Source organism: Manis javanica, chromosome 4, assembly GCF_040802235.1.
Source record: "Manis javanica isolate MJ-LG chromosome 4, MJ_LKY, whole genome shotgun sequence".
NCBI lineage: Eukaryota > Metazoa > Chordata > Mammalia > Pholidota > Manidae > Manis > Manis javanica.
In genome coordinates this window covers 6,186,589-6,202,050 of record NC_133159.1, presented here as the reverse complement: position 1 = coordinate 6,202,050, position 15,462 = coordinate 6,186,589, and the positions used below count along the sequence as shown (strand labels likewise).

General features: G+C 43.4%; 1 protein-coding gene across 9 annotated transcripts in view; it reads left to right on the top strand.

Moving 5' to 3' along the window:
- RERE (arginine-glutamic acid dipeptide repeats) overlaps nt 1-15,462 on the top strand; it is a 412,748-nt gene that overhangs the window by 356,386 nt on the left and 40,900 nt on the right. For all 9 annotated transcript variants that reach the window (XM_037000132.2, XM_037000128.2, XM_037000130.2 and 6 more), the window contains one exon: nt 5,259-5,339. In XM_037000132.2, coding sequence (XP_036856027.2) covers nt 5,259-5,339 — 81 coding nt within the window. The remainder of the gene's footprint in view (nt 1-5,258; nt 5,340-15,462) is intronic.

Below are 15,462 nucleotides of genomic sequence, written 5' to 3'. Positions count from 1 at the left end.
GTACACCTTAAATTTACAGTTACATATCAAAATATATTTCAATAAATAAATAACTGAAACAGTCACAAACTAAGTTATAAAACAAAGCAAAGAGCAGTCCCCTTGCCAGAAATAAATTTATATTTATTTTTGGATCTCATCTGGCTGTGGGTGTTCAAAAATAGAAAAGGATTTGTTTTATACTCCCATGGAACACACAGGTAGGTTGACTGGAAACAGTACCAGAAAAACAAGTGCCAAAACCCGAAGACCCTCAGCTGACACATCTCTGAGTGGCCAGACTTTAGGGCTGCTTAGCAGTAGGGACAGTGACTGAGCCAAAGGTGCCGACTTTTAAGTGAGGGCAGTCTTCTTTCTCCTTCACCCTTAGCATCTTAGCATTCTAGTGTTTATACTCTGTCAGGGACAGAAATGAAAATGGACATAGAGGTAATTCATGAGGGCTTTGATTTCTGCACTGGAAATGCTGGATTTTATCCCAGCCACTATAGAAGGCTGTTAAGAAATAGCCTGTGTCTATGAACGTTCATTTACGAGCTTAGAGTACCTGCCTATAAGTCGATAGAGTTAATTATTAAACTCTTAAAAACTTCAAGGTCTTATTTGAAGAGAGATGAATTAATAGAGGGAAAGGAGTCCGAGGCCTCAGACACCTATTTAACATATTGACCTATTCTAATCATTGACTGCTCTGAGTGGGTTGGCTTTGTTTCGATTTTAAAGGCTCCTCTACATTTCTGGTAAACCACAAGGTAGAGGCTGGTCTCTGAGAAGCAGGTGTTTTGCTGGTTTTGAGGCCTTGCGGCTTTCCATAGAGAAGTAACAGTACAGGCCACATGAAGCTTTTACTTCCTTTTTTTAAAAAGTGGGGCCAATGGCGCTTTACACTTGATAGCAGTTTTTGATGTACATTGACAGTGGTGGTCTTTGTTTGCCACCAGTTGTCAAATTCGTATTTCTGGAAGTAGTTAGTATGAAATGTCTATGAGACATTCAAGCAAGTAAGTGTTCCCCAGGGGGTGGGGCCATAGATTTAGCCTCCGAAATAACACTAGAGAATCTTGGTTGGTATTTGAAATCAAGGGAGCAGTGGAGATCATATTGGGAGGAAGTTTTGGAGAGCAGAAAGCCTAGAACAAAGCCTTGAGAAGATTCCCAACATTTAGAAGTTGAGTAGAAAATTAAGCCAGGTGATAGGAAAATCAGGAGAGCTCAGGCCTGTGGAGCCAAGGTCAATTCTGTTATCAGTGTTCAAAATGGACCCTTTAGCTTTTAACAGTCCATTTCCACTGTGACCTCCCCAGCCCAGGCCCTTGTCATCTTATGGTTTGTTATATAACAAACACTTGGAAGCTCCATCTGCCTAATGCTATAGGAAGGCAAAGTGGTACAAGATATAGTCCCTGACTTTTCAGGACTTATAGCCTGTAGGAGTACAGATCAATGCCAAATGAATGGGAGGGAATGGTCAGGGAAGTTTCATTTTGGAGTGGGAGGGATTTGAGCTTGGGTTTGAAGTAAACTAGTGCTGTCTTGCGTAGGCTGTGAGGACTAGTAGAAAAGGTACCCCAGAGCCTAGAGTTCAGACAGAGATTGTAGCATGAGCCAGTTGGCATTACTGGACATATCATTGGAAAGGTAGGCAGGGTCCAGGATCCTGGAGGGCCTTGAATTCAGGGCCTGGGTGCAGACACCACCCTGAAGAGGTCAAAAGCTATTCTTAGGTAGGGGCTAGGGCGAGGTGGCATGGGACTCAGGGTAAAATCTGTGGTTCTGAAAAGTTCCTTGGCAGAGGCTTGTAAATGCCTGGATGAAAGAGTTGGGTTAATAGGCTCGGCAGGAGTAAAGGGATAAGGGCTTAGATTAGAGCTAGCACTGGAACGGGCACGAAAGGAGGGCATTGAAAGACCCTCCTTAGGAAGAATACTGAAGACTTGGTGATTTGATGTTGGGGCCAACAGCAGAGGGTGGAGTCACAGATAATGGTGCCATGACTGAAAATGGTTACTTCTGTAGGCTTTTATCTCCATTTTATAGAGAATGTGGTAGTGCAGGGCATGGATTTTGGAACCTGGGTTTGAATTCTGCCTTTGCCGCTGAGGAGTTGGTGATCTTCATCTGGTTACTTAACCATCTGTGCCTTAGCTTCCTTGTCTGTAAAACAGAGGTAATAATTGTACTTCCCTTTGGGTTGTGAGGATTTTTAATTAATACATGTGAGGCTCCTGGCGTGTAACTATTAGTTTAATGGATGTCAGAAACTGCGTCATAACAAGTAGAAGAATCAGAAATCTGAACTCGTTCGTCCAACACTACCATATACCCTGGTGTTTCCGATTCAGCCTTTCTCAGATGCACCCTTCCCTGTGCAAGCCTTTCCTAGTGCTCCTGTTGTGTGTCCTTTGACATCAGGCCCACGTAGAGACTGCATGGTCCTGGCCTTCCGTCATATGATTCAGGCCAGAGCGGCCACTTCAGTGTTGTGTGGCCTCTCCCTCTCTTATCACCCACCTCCCATTCCCCACTTCTGTCATTCGTGGAGGCACTGCCCACTCCCTCCACCTCTGCAGACCCTGCCTATTCTCATGGTCTGGCCTGTGGCTCTGCCGCGGTGAAGGCGTTTTGGACGACGACAGCCCGTGCCTCTCCTTGGCTCCCTGCTGCACTGATGAGCTGTACTTCACTGCTCCGTGCTTGTCAGAATTAAGTCTCAGATTGTTCTGAAATGACTTCAACACATTTATCTTACCCGCTACAAATGAATCACAGTTTTAATAAAGGTCCATATCTACCTTTTTTTCTTTTAAATTCCTCCCAGCGCTAGGTGCTCAGTAAATAATTAGATACTTAAGAGCAGATGAAGAAGCATGGATTCCGATGGCTGAGGTTGACTTCAGGTCCTTCTCTCGCACCTGGGTTACCTCAGCAACCTTTTTAACTGGTCTTTGCATTGCAGCCAGTCTGTCCCCTAGTCCACGCCATAGGCTACACTGCCACGAGAGCAGTTGATAACCAGTCTTCATGGACTGCTCATGCTTAAACTTCTCTGCTGGCCTGCAGTTAGGACCATAATTCTTCAGCCTGGCCTAAAGGTTCTCTGCAATCTGACCTTCTCCAGCCTCTTAAGGCATATTTGCTGGCACTCCATTCTGCATACCCTGTCCTTGCAGTTCCCAGAATGTTCTGTATGCCATTCCTGGCTGACTCTTGCTGCTTGAAGCCCTCCTGGCAGGCTCAAGCTCTTCCTTGTCACTTCCTCTAAGACACCTGCAGAGTAAGTCGCTTCCTCTTCGTAGCCCCACCCACCACCGCTTTGTTCCTCTATGCTTTTCTTAAGCCCAGTGATCTGTTTACCTGTCTGCCATGCCCACTGGAGGGGAGCTCCTTGAAGGCAGGGCAGTCTCATTCCTGTCCACAGGCCACATTCCCAGGGGAGATGATCTGCTCATAGCCCAGGATGCATGTTGGTCATGTGAATATACTTTTGTAAGTAGTGAAGGTCGAATTAGAGAGACCTTGTTGCCTCTTTCTTGGGCCTTGATAGATTTTCCCTTTGAACTATACAAATTATATTGCAAACTGACAGTGATGAGTCATATCTTAGAAAGGGATGAAATCGGAAAATGCAGAGCCTCTAGGAATGGTGTAGGAGGCTGCAAATCGGCCTTACAGGCCAAATCTCGTTCTTCACTGAATTTGCCCGGCTGGTCTCAAACACGGGGGAGTGGGAGGGACTCTTCTCCCGGTGGGCAGGTGATTTATTGGCTGGGAAGCTTCCGCGGTGATTTAGTTGTGAAACGGCGCCCTGCGAGGTGCAGGCTGATGCCTGGGCCCGGCGGGAGCGGCCGCCCACAATCCCGGGCCGGAAGGGAACGCGGGGGTCATCGGGGCCAGCCCCCAATTCGCAGCCCGGGGGCGATGGGCGTGCGGCCCTCGCGCTGTTGACTCTGCCCGCCCGGAGGGAGGACTGGAGCGGCCTGGGAAGGGCCCCGAGTGCCGGCCCGGCCCCGGCCCCGCGGGCGCCCTCTGCTCGCGCTCGCCGCGGTAGGGAGGAAGTTTCTGTGCCTCGCTGCCGGGGTCGCCTCCCGCTGTTAGGAAGGAGGAAGCCGCGGTACCGGCGCCGGGGTCCCGGGAGGCTCTGGCTGCGGGCCCGGCGCGGAGTCTCGGGGTGGGGGCCGGGCGCGGGCCGGCGGGCGGCGCGGCGATCCAGGCCGCCTTTTGCAGCCGCCCGCGGCCGCCGGGCTCCGCGCGCCGCGCTCCATTCGGCCTCCTCCCTCGGCGGCGGCCGCCCCAGCCCCGCGCCCCCCGCGCCGCGCGGCCCCGCCGCGGTCGCACGCCGAGCCGCCCGGCCGTCTCCGCCCTGCGCTTTGTGGAGCCGGAGCCCGCGCGGGGCCGAGTGACAGGCGCGGCCTCGTCTCCCCGAGCCCTGAGCGCGGCCGGCCCGGCCCGGCCCGGCCCGGCGTACCTGTGGCTGCCGCCCGCCAGGCCGGGAAGCGCCTCGGGGTCGGCCGCGCCGGACCGGGCGTCGAGCCCCGAGGTGGGGGCCGGTGGAGCGGGAACTGCTCCGGGGCGGGGAGGGGCTGCCCGAGAGGAACGGGACAAAGTGAAAGTCTCCAGACTGCGAAGGAAATGGGGTGGGGAGGGGGGCGCGGGGGCGCGGTGAGGGCATCGGGAAGAAGGAAGGGGGTCTGATGCTTCTTTCTTGGGGCCTTGGAGTGGCTTTTAGACGGCCGTGGCGGGGCAGGCCTGCCGGGGTCCTGGCTCCCGGTGGGTCCCCGCGACATCCGTGCCTTCCTGGTGAATTCCTCGCATTCGCGCAGGGGCCTTTAACCCTCCAGGGTCCCCTCTGGAGAAAAGTCTCCAGGCTTGGTTCTTTTCCCCCTTCTCCCTGACGCTCTGGGAAGCTTCGTTCTCGGGTGGAAAGCAGTTGTGTTGCTTTATTGAAGCCCGGAGCGTATTTGTCGTTTGCTCCTTGGTAGACCAGTGCGGACTGGTGGCCCAGAGAACACAGATTGCTTCCCAACCCCAGACGCAGGGGGTCCCTCCCCAGACCTGCCTGTGTGAGCCTGGGGCTTCTGACAAAGGCTGTCCAGGCCTTCTGGCCGAGGGTCCCGGCTGTGCTGCTGAAATGGGCCCCCGCGAGTCAATATTCCCTGCCTACGACTTGTTTGTGGTGTTTCTTTAATGATGGCAGGTATCTTTGCTGACGTCCTGGTTTGTTTTAGGTTTTTACATCATATTCTTTCTTTTTATCACAGAAGCGCTTCGTTAAGGGGCTCAGGCAGTACGGCAAGAACTTCTTCAGAATTAGAAAGGAGCTGCTTCCCAATAAGGAAACAGTGAGTACAATCGGACTTTACGTAACTTGATTTCTCTCCTCGTTGCTCCTGCTGCTTCCCCGCGCTGGATCTTATGAAATGGTTTCTTTTAACCCTGTGCTGCACTCAGTCTTAGGTTGGCCTCTAGCATACTATTCATTTCATTTCCTTTATTTTTAGTTTAAGCTCATGATTTTAGGTAGTAAAGTGATGGATTATGCTAATCCTCCCGAGGAAACTGGACTTTTCTTGTAAGAACAGAAAGGTCTTTGGCAACAGAGGGTACTGGGGAGTTAACATCTAATTTTAAATACAGTGTCTGAAATAGGAAATGTCACTTATCACTAGTTTGGATTTAGTTATTGACAAAAGTCAGCCAAACAATAGAATTAAGAGATCTGTACCTCCCTATAATTTGAATTATATTGGGACTTTTTCTTATTAATGTTGCTGTTTTCAAGAGTAGTTATTACATTCCTTAATTTTCAAGTCCTTAAAGCATGTACTTTTCATTGGACAGATACACAAAGATTCTTATGGCCCGCCTAAATGAAGCTTTAAAAAAATTCCTTTGATATTTCACAAAACTGAGTCAACTCCGATGAGTACTCTTGCTAAACTTGGAGTAGGAGCATTTCCTGAGGAAATTTTTGAGAGAGAAGTTATATGAAGAAAATACTAGCAAGGGATTCAGTCTCATTTACCTAAAATTGCCTACGCATGGTATTGGGGGTGGGAGTGGGGGTGGGGGAGAGTCCTTCATGCTAGAAGGGATAGAGGGCTCTGGGGTGGAGTAAGACCAGCCACTTGCCAGTGTCTGGCCAGAAGAGCCCAGTAACCAGAAGTGTTCTTCAGGACTTGGGGGTGGGGGTGGACGCTTAATCAATTGAGCTGCTTTTCTTTCTGGGAGTGAAAGGAAAGAGATGAAGAATATCCATTATAAAAGTGGGTGGATTGTTTGGTTTGGTTTGGTTTTTGGTTTTCTAATTGGGTGTTGTTTATGGTTTCCTCTTAGTGGATTTTGATTCTTATATTCTGGGTCACCTTTTTTGTAATGAGCTGTTTCTGGACACCTTTTCTGTATAGTACCTTTTGAGCAGCAATAACTCATAATAGGGAAGAGGGTTCTGAGGTTTCAAGTATTATACCCTTTCATAAATCAGCACATCAACTCATAATTAGACTACTGTTTTAATGTTTATTATACATCTAAATATGCTGAGATGGGTCATTTTGAGAATGGCAAAAAAGAGAACAGTTTAGAGACATTAAACTATAGTATGTTATCAATCTATATAATCAACTTAATTTTTTCTCTTTCCAAAACAGATTGTAGAGGTGTTCAATGTGGAACAGTGAAAGAAATGCTTTTAAGTTTTCCAAGGATTTCAGTTATTTAAAGTTTGATGCATACTTTGAAAAAACTAAAATGCCCTTACCCAAAGGTAGAAATTTTGTTTTGGCCAAATGGGAGTGAGAATTAAAGAACTCCCTGAGCAGCCTTCACCTGATGAGATGAGCAGGTTGTGACCTCTCAACTCAAGTGTTAACCTGTTCCTGTGTTCTGCTCAGAGTTGCAAACCATGAAGACTTTGATATCAGATCTTCTTGTGCAATGATTATTTTATCTTTGTTTTAAAAAATAAACTTATAATAGTAAAATTAAGCATTAAATCTAAAATCTGTCTCACATTTGAAAATGCCAGACAGTTTTATCCAGCATTTTTTATTTCCCCAGTGGAAACAAATCTGAATAACCTTTAGCCTAGGTAAGAGCCCTCAAAATCTGTTTTCTTTCATGCTCTTGTTGTCCCTTATTTTTATCGATAACGTCTAACTCAGTAAGTAGTCTTTCCTGTCCCTCCCAGCAAGCAACCTTTTGAGTTGGCTTTCTGGTCTTTTCCAGGCACCTCTTTCCTGAGCCCTTCCCCATCACTTCTCTGCTGTCCCTATTCCCAGCTATGAGGCTCCTCTCCCCACTTCTCCTCTGGCACCCAGCAGTCTTCCTGTTTCCAGCCTCTTAATCAGAACATGGTCATTGCAGCTAGTGAGAGAGTTGTTTGCAGCACTGGAGAATTTATCATGGCTGGCGTTGGCTAAATGTTCCCTGTGTCCTGCTGTCTTTTGCTTAGAATTGGAGGAGTTTGGTAGCAGAGTGAGTCTTTATTCTGATTAGCCGGGAGAAACACTCATCTTATGTTTTCTTTAGTTATCAACATAGCCAAGCTAATCATTCACAATTCATGGGGAGGAAGGGTGGGCAATGATTATTTTTCATTTTTGCTGCAGAAAATGAAAAAAAATTCAGGTACTGGTCTTCCTGGTTCAAAACTTCCTTGGTAGAAATCTCTATATCTTCATGACTCTTTTTATAGCAAATCCCTCTAATCCAAATATTTTCCACATTATCTTCTATTTACCAGAATTATTAACTCATTTCTTTGCTATTCTCAACCAACTTGAAACTTCAGATGGGTGTCAGTCTCCCAAAGAACATGCCTGATTGGGCACAGGCACCAGGGTCAGCAGACCTGTATTCTATTCTTGGCCTTACCAGTAACTGTAGCACTGCATGATCTCTTTGAACTGTGTAGTCTGCTGTGAGCTGTTCATTGGGAAGTTCAGGACAAATCCTGACAATGAGTGGGAAAGGATTTCCTCTCAAATGGCGTTGCTTTGCAGGAGAATTTTATAGGTGCTACAATCTTTACAAAATGTTTGCCTGTCTGGCTGTCATTGTGCCTGAGACGGTTCTTGCTCCTCTGCCACCTACTTGCTGTGGGCCTTAGGCAGATTATTTGACATCTCTTTCCTCTAAAGTCTTGGTTTGTAAAAGGGGGGTGATCCTAACAACCCCCTTAGACTTGTTTTGAGAAATCTCAAAACTGTGAGGTGTCTATGAACACTGTAAAATGATTGTTCTTCCCATCTACCCAGAAACTACACAAGGTAACCAAATTCTACGTAACGTACAGAATTCCTGCTTGTAAACATATTACACCTGTATAAAAAAAATTACCTGTTTCTCATCAATCCTTTTAAATTGAAAAATTGGGAGGGGGTAGGGAGCAGTGCCTAGTTTAGGGGATGTTTCCTCTGTCTTGAATCTTTGTTGAGACTTGCATATTTACCAGCTCATTCAGTGAAGGCACGCAGAGAAAGGTTGCTGGTGGGCATGGATGTAAACCGCTTCTCCAGCTCTTTAGGTTTCTGCAGTCTATTACACAGGGCTAATGCTGGCTTTTCTTTGAACACTGCTGCCCACTGAAGTGGGAGTAGTGGCAGTGAAAACCACCTGTTCATAGAGGTTTAGTTGAGTGGGTATTACTTGCTAGGCTCCGTGTACCCAGGAGAATAACTGCAAGTTAAATATTTTAGTATCATGGTTGTGCAAATACCCTGTAGTTTATTATCTTTCTCCCATTCTCACTTTCTCAATAACCGTTGCCTCCTTCATTGTGCTTATAAGAGAAATAATTAGTAGTTAAACATGGTAAGGAATCTGCTGAGCATCTCAGATTCCCCGTGGCTGTATCTCTTTTCTCCCTAAAGACAGTTTGGCCTAACTCATGTCAGGGTCTTGGATTCTAATATGTTTGTATAAATCACAGTGAGTGTCCCCTGGCTGAGCTGAGAAGATGATGGGGAACCAGGCCTCTTGGTTTTCCTTTTAGTGCTGCTGCATAATCTTTGGGATGATGAATTACATGAACTTTGATGTAATGTGTGAAACAATGGGAGACCTAACAGAGCTGAATCGTAATTGCCAAGAGAGGAACCCATGACTTCAGAATCACTAATCCTCCAAAAATAATGCTTTTCTTGATTTGTACAGCATTGCCATTTTCTTCAAAACCATGAGGTGATTACTCAGGTCACAGTGACACATACCTTCTTTTGCACCGAGAACAATCTTTGTTATTTGAGCCAGAAAGATTTTCCATGTCTGACACCTGGGTGATTGTCCCTTGAATCCTGGCTGGCCTTTGTATATAGTTCTGTGTACAGTTAGTTACTAAGACAAATTCAGCCAGCATTAGACTGTAGACAGGGAGCATTTAGTCAGTGACCTGTCTCCTAATGCAGTTGGCGTTAGTAAGAAGACAGTCTGCTCTGCCACGGCTTGAAAGGAAAGATGCCCCCAAAGAGTTATTAGACCCTGGAGGGAGAAAGTGAAAAGTCACGTACCTTTTGATGATCTTTCTCAGGTCTGTAAGTTTTATTTTCCACCACCTAGTCCAATAGAGATTAAGCTCAAATGCACAGTAGGGTCTATGCATCTCTGCTGTTCACAGTAATGCAGATTTGCAGATCCAAAGACTAAAGGTCACTTTCATTCTTAATGTTTTTATTCCGTTACGGTTGTAAATTGTTTCACTGTTAGGGCTTGATTTTGTTTTTTGGATTATTACAAAGTGTTTCGGACATAAAGAAAAGTATCTGAGCTTATTTTTATTTGTAAACCCAGTTGCTGGTGCATTAATATTTACTCTCCTAAAAATTTATTTTCACCCACTTCCCATTTTCAGAACTAAACATTCCATATAGTTCAATTTTAAAAAGTGCTGTATACTCACTGAGAACTTTAATGAGTGAGATGTCTCTAAGGAGAAGCAAGGTGCCATCTGCACCCACAGGGAGGCTGGCACTAGAGCCCAAAAGATGAACCATTTGCATGCCTGCCATGTTTGAACAGTATATGCTAAGGGCGCTGTTGGAAGTTGAGGCCTCTAATTATGCATAGATGCTATGGGCTTCTGGAAGGTTAACTGGAGTGTGTGGTGTTTGAACTGAGTTTTGAAGGAAGCATACATTTTTTGACAGGGCTTGGTTGGGAGGGTGGAGGAACAGCCACTTCCCAGCTGTAGGAAATGCCATGATCAAAGGCATGGAGACAGGAAATGGCAAAACATGTCCAGCAAGTACATTAGTGTGGTTGGAGAGAAGGTTGCATGAGCTGATGCAGTAAGACTTAGACCAGAATTACAGCTTAGTGCTGGAATTCAGGGAACCTTTCACTCTTTCCAAGGAGAGACCCACTGAGGCTGTAAGAAGAGGGAACATCCTCGCTGCGCTATGGGAGTGTTCTTGAGCAGCGTGAGGACATGGAGAGGTTCTTGTAATAATTCAGTCTTGTTGTAAGACAGAAAATGGGGAGTTAGAACTGATTTATAGAATGGAAGTCTATCTTGTATCCTGATTTTCTCTATTGAAAACGTGTGTCTTTTAATGGGACCAATGGGCAGCTGGTTTTGATATATATATATTTTTTAACTTAGGGTGATAGGATGAAAATACTGGAGATTTAAAATTTTAATTTGAGTGGTAACATGAAAATCAACTACTTTTCTTAGCCACATTTTTGGGAATGAATTCTATTAAATGTGTACATAATTACTAAATATTAATTGTTCACTTCTTTGGGCAAAATACCTTTTGCGCAGAGGCATATCCCCCCAGCAAAGGATAACTACTATTGAGAAAGGGCTGTAAGACTAATCAAGACTCTGTTACTATTAAGAGGTTAAAAATGACTTTAGCATTCATTCACTGTGAGCCTTCAACATGAAGTTTTACTTTAACTTTAGATTATAACCTTAGAGAAACAATTATCTAGCCTCATTAATGCTTAATCTAATATTACTTAACAAAGTATGGACTTACTGAGTAGGTTGATACTGTTGACACAATGTATTACAGCCACATAATGGTAACTTTAGAAAGTCTGGTTTTAAAGCAGAGGCCTCTACCACAAATGCTGTATAATTCTCACTGCTTACAGTGCCGTGCTCAGACCAGCAATATCACCATCACCTGGAGCTTGTTAAAATTACAATTGTAGGCTCTCCCAGCTTCTGTCCTTTCCTATTGAGCCAGGATCTGCATTTTAATAAGCTCTCTGGGTGGGTCAAATGCACAGTAGGGTCTATGCATCTCTGCTGTTCACAGTAATGCAGATTTGCAGATCCAAAGACTAAAGGTCACTTTCATTCTTAATGTTTTTATTCCGTTACGGTTGTAAATTGTTTCACTGTTAGGGCTTGATTTTGTTTTTTGGATTATTACAAAGTGTTTCGGACATAAAGAAAAGTATCTGAGCTTATTTTTATTATCCATAATAGAATCTCTTAATATACTTTCCTCTTCCCATCTCCCTTAGAAACACAATTGTAACTCCTGTTTTTTTCTTAGAAACACAATTGTTAACTCCTGTTGTATTTCACCTTTACCTTGTGTCATGCAGTCACAGTATGTGGTTAGCTTAAGTTTCTAATAGGAAACTTTTTATTTGAAAGGATGACCTCTTATTAATAGGAAGTTTACATACTTAATACTGTTCAGTGTTTCCAGATGTTATTTTGTCTCACTGGTACCCCTTATATATGAAAAAGAAATGTAAATACTGTGAGGGCTTGGCAAGATTGGGTACAAGGAGAGACATGTACCATACCTTTTCTCCTAATAATCTGTCCTTAATAGATGCAGATAGAGTTCGAATTTTCCATTCAAGGCAGAAGCGATTACCCATAAATACACTGCATTTTGGCAGCAAGTACTGTCCCATGCAGGGAGTTTGTTCCCATTAAAATTGAGCAGAGACTTGAATCTTTTCATTCTGGTAGTCTAAACTGTATGGGTATCTGACTGGGCAGTGGTCCAGTTTTCACTAGGATAATCTAAGAGAGGTTGGCTGATTCCCTTGTGTAAGTGAAGCAGTAAAAAAAATTTGCATATAAGAAACTTCCGTGTTGATGTTGGGGGAAAAAGGCAGTCTTAAAACATAAGGTGATTTGTAAATCAAAGACCTTGGATATTTGCTTTTCTTAGTGTGTCTCAGGACTATCTTGGCTTTATCTTATATGTTAGAAGTGGTGGGAATGGCATGAGAATGATTTAATTATGTGCAATTTATTACTTGTAGAAAACTTCATTCAAATAAGAAACACCTTGGACTTTTAAAATGTCATAGAACATAGTGCAGCTTATGAGGATCAGTTATTTATTTGTTGTTGGTATTTGCTAACCTGTATTTCTTATGAGTTGGCTGGGTCTTGGTTACCTGGTAACTTCTAAGATGGGGACATTTATGACTTTTAAGCCTTAATAGTTAACTTACCCATTTTATTACCCAGCCAGTAAAAAATATGGAAGGTTTAAATGGTCCTTAGGAAGACTTACAAGATGTGATTACTGTGATTATATGCCATGTGTTTATCCATTTGGGGCTCATATTTTATATCACAAATAGGTATTTTTTAGCTTAATAAGTTCTGTGAACTCCAGTTTGCTCATGTTTTTAAAAATACAGCGTCTGCTAAAAACTGACATTAAAAATAAGTGTTAAAATGTATCTGAAACATAATCCTTGAATAGTTGGTTCATTTTAATCTTATTTGAATTTATGACCTTGAGTAAATACTTAGGAAGATAAAAGTAGGATGAAATATATTGTTTTGGAAAGTAAAGCAAAGCATTTACCTCATCCTTCTTACAGCTGCTCAACAGAAGATACCCTGCCCCCCCTGGATTTCCAAGGCTCCCCACCAATAAAGAATTTTTTTTTCTGTTGTATGTAATTTGAAAACCATTCATTGTATTATGAAAATAAGAAAAGCAAGCAGGAGAAACCTGTCTGGAGATACCAGAATTCCATTAAACTGAGTTTTCTTTTTCAGAGGTTTACTTTTTAAATTAAGTTTCAGTGTTAATGGACTTCATTAACACTTTTTCCACTTTGGAAATAGTGTCTTAAATCCTTCTTCTGAATCTCTAAATTGTGGCATCATAATTCCCAGGATTTGGCCTTTGAGGTGTCTAAGTCATCATCACAGCTGGCAAGATCAGAAGTTTTCTTGAAAGTGTTTTGGGGACTGTGGGTACCCAAGGCTTGTGCTCTCTGGGGTGTCTGAGGTGCATGAGCAGGTGCTTACCCCACTGGAGCTTCCATGCTGGTGAAGGGCCAGCGGGACTGTGTTCTTCTCTGAAAGATTCCCTGGTTCCCATCCCTGAGAGGGCCCAGAGCTCAGGCGCAGGGCTCCTGCTTGGGCTACGCGTCCGTGCAAACCACGTGGGCGCTTTTCTCTGTGGACGGCAGCACTTTGACAGAGCCCATCTCCTATGTTTTATTCTGCCCTTTACAAATTCATATTTATTTTATTTTAGTCTTGGACTTCAGAGGCTGCTTCCTTTCTCCTTCCATGCATTTCTCTCCAGCACATATACACTTGTATATGTGTGTATATATAGAACACAAGGCCTTCTGGGCAGGCAGACACCTCATCTTAATACCTCTTTATGTCATCTTTGGTGCCCCTTATTTATATAATAGGCCCCTTACTTTAATATTTCTTTAAAATGAATGTGTGTGTGTGTGTGTGTGAATGATGGGATAGAAATATACTGTAACCACAGATACATAATTTTTTATCCTAAAAAATTTAAACTGTTTTTCAGGAAAGTTTTTCCTCACCTTTTGCTCTTTGTGTTAGTTTTCATGATCAGTTTGATGCTGTTTTAAAGACCAGTTGAAACCTGGATTTCCAAGGCCTTAGGACTATACTGGAGAGAGAAATTTTATTAACCATAGTGTCCTGTGGTAGTAAGACTATGACTTGGGGTTCATTGTGCCAAATGTGTCGGACTTTCCTGTCCTATTTATCATATGCAGTAAATTAACTCTACTGTTTGCACAGCAATTCTGTTTTCTAGATTATTTATAAGATTAAAACCCATTGTTTACTTTTCTCAGCAGGTTTATTGAGCAAGTCAAGAATAAAATACTGTCTTAAGCAGTAGAGTAAGCCATTAGCCAATTGCAGCTTGGCTTCAAAGCTATCAGTAGAGTGAGTGAGTGAGTGAGTGAGTGAGTGAGTGAGTGAGTGTACATGTGCTGAAGGAGAGAGTGAAGCGAGGTAGACGAGGCTCAGTGCTGCCAGATCTTTGCAGCCCTGCAAGGTTCCTGTGACTGTTTATGGATTTTTTTTTCCATCTCAGTCAGTAAGTGAGTCATCATCACATGCTATTTTATTATCTTAAAAACACTCTGGAATTTTCGTCCTGTCTTGGCTATTTGAGTGAAACACCACTGAGGATGTTCTGAACAACATTGAGTTAAAAGTTTTTTCCTGTGATGCTTATGTATTTTGATGGTTATATATTTTCAGCTGCAGCCATTGTCTTTGTTTCCATGTGCAGGAGTTGGATTTTTCTTGAGTTTGGCAAGATATGGTGACTTTTCTTTTGTTTATTTTAGAGGGCTGGAGCAGCAAAGGTCCAGCTCCTTTGGGATTTGGTGATTATTGATCTGGGCACACACCTCCTACGGTCCCATCTGGGTTCTCCTCCCCACAAATGCTGTTTTGGAAATGTGCTAATGAAGTACATTGAACCAGGTTAGAGGGTTGTGGCCATAAGTTGTCAAGGGAGGTGTTTGAGTTTTGGAGGGAGAATCAGGAATTTGTGGAATAGGAAGGATAATTGAATTCTAAAGAAAATAGACCCAGGAATCTGTATACAAGGCAGTTCAGCAAAGTAAAGGAAGTAGCAGCTGAAGTGGGCAAAGCTCTTTAAATCTAGAGAATGCGGGATAAGAAACAAAGCAAAACTTTTAAAATAAATTTCTGAATTTTCTGTGTTCTGTGGCCTGAATTTACTTACCAAAACTTGAAGCACTTATTTCTTCTGACCATGTAAGCCTATCTGGTGGCTTGGGAGAAGAGTGCACGTGCTTCTCTGGACCATACTGGATCTACCAGGTGGTTAGGCAGAATCATAGAGGTTGGAATGGCTTCTTAGATATTTTATATAGAAGACATAGTCATTTTGTATTTATATTAAAATGTACAAATTTATAATTAGGAATATGTACCCATTTTTCTAGTATATTTGTCTTAGACTCAAATTAGGTATGCTATTTTCTTTTGTACTGTATTCTGTTCTAATGATTAATTTCCCAAATGCTAAGTGCCTTACCAGACATGTCTATAAATACTAGTATTTGTTAAGAAATTTTTCTAGAAATCAGCGACTTAGGTTGTTTTGATAGTGTGAATGTAAAAAAGTTATAGTTAATTCCTAAGACCAGTTGACCAGCAGGCACTTTGAGAGCTCACTGAGTGTGATGAGAAGGTAGGAGGTGTGGGTG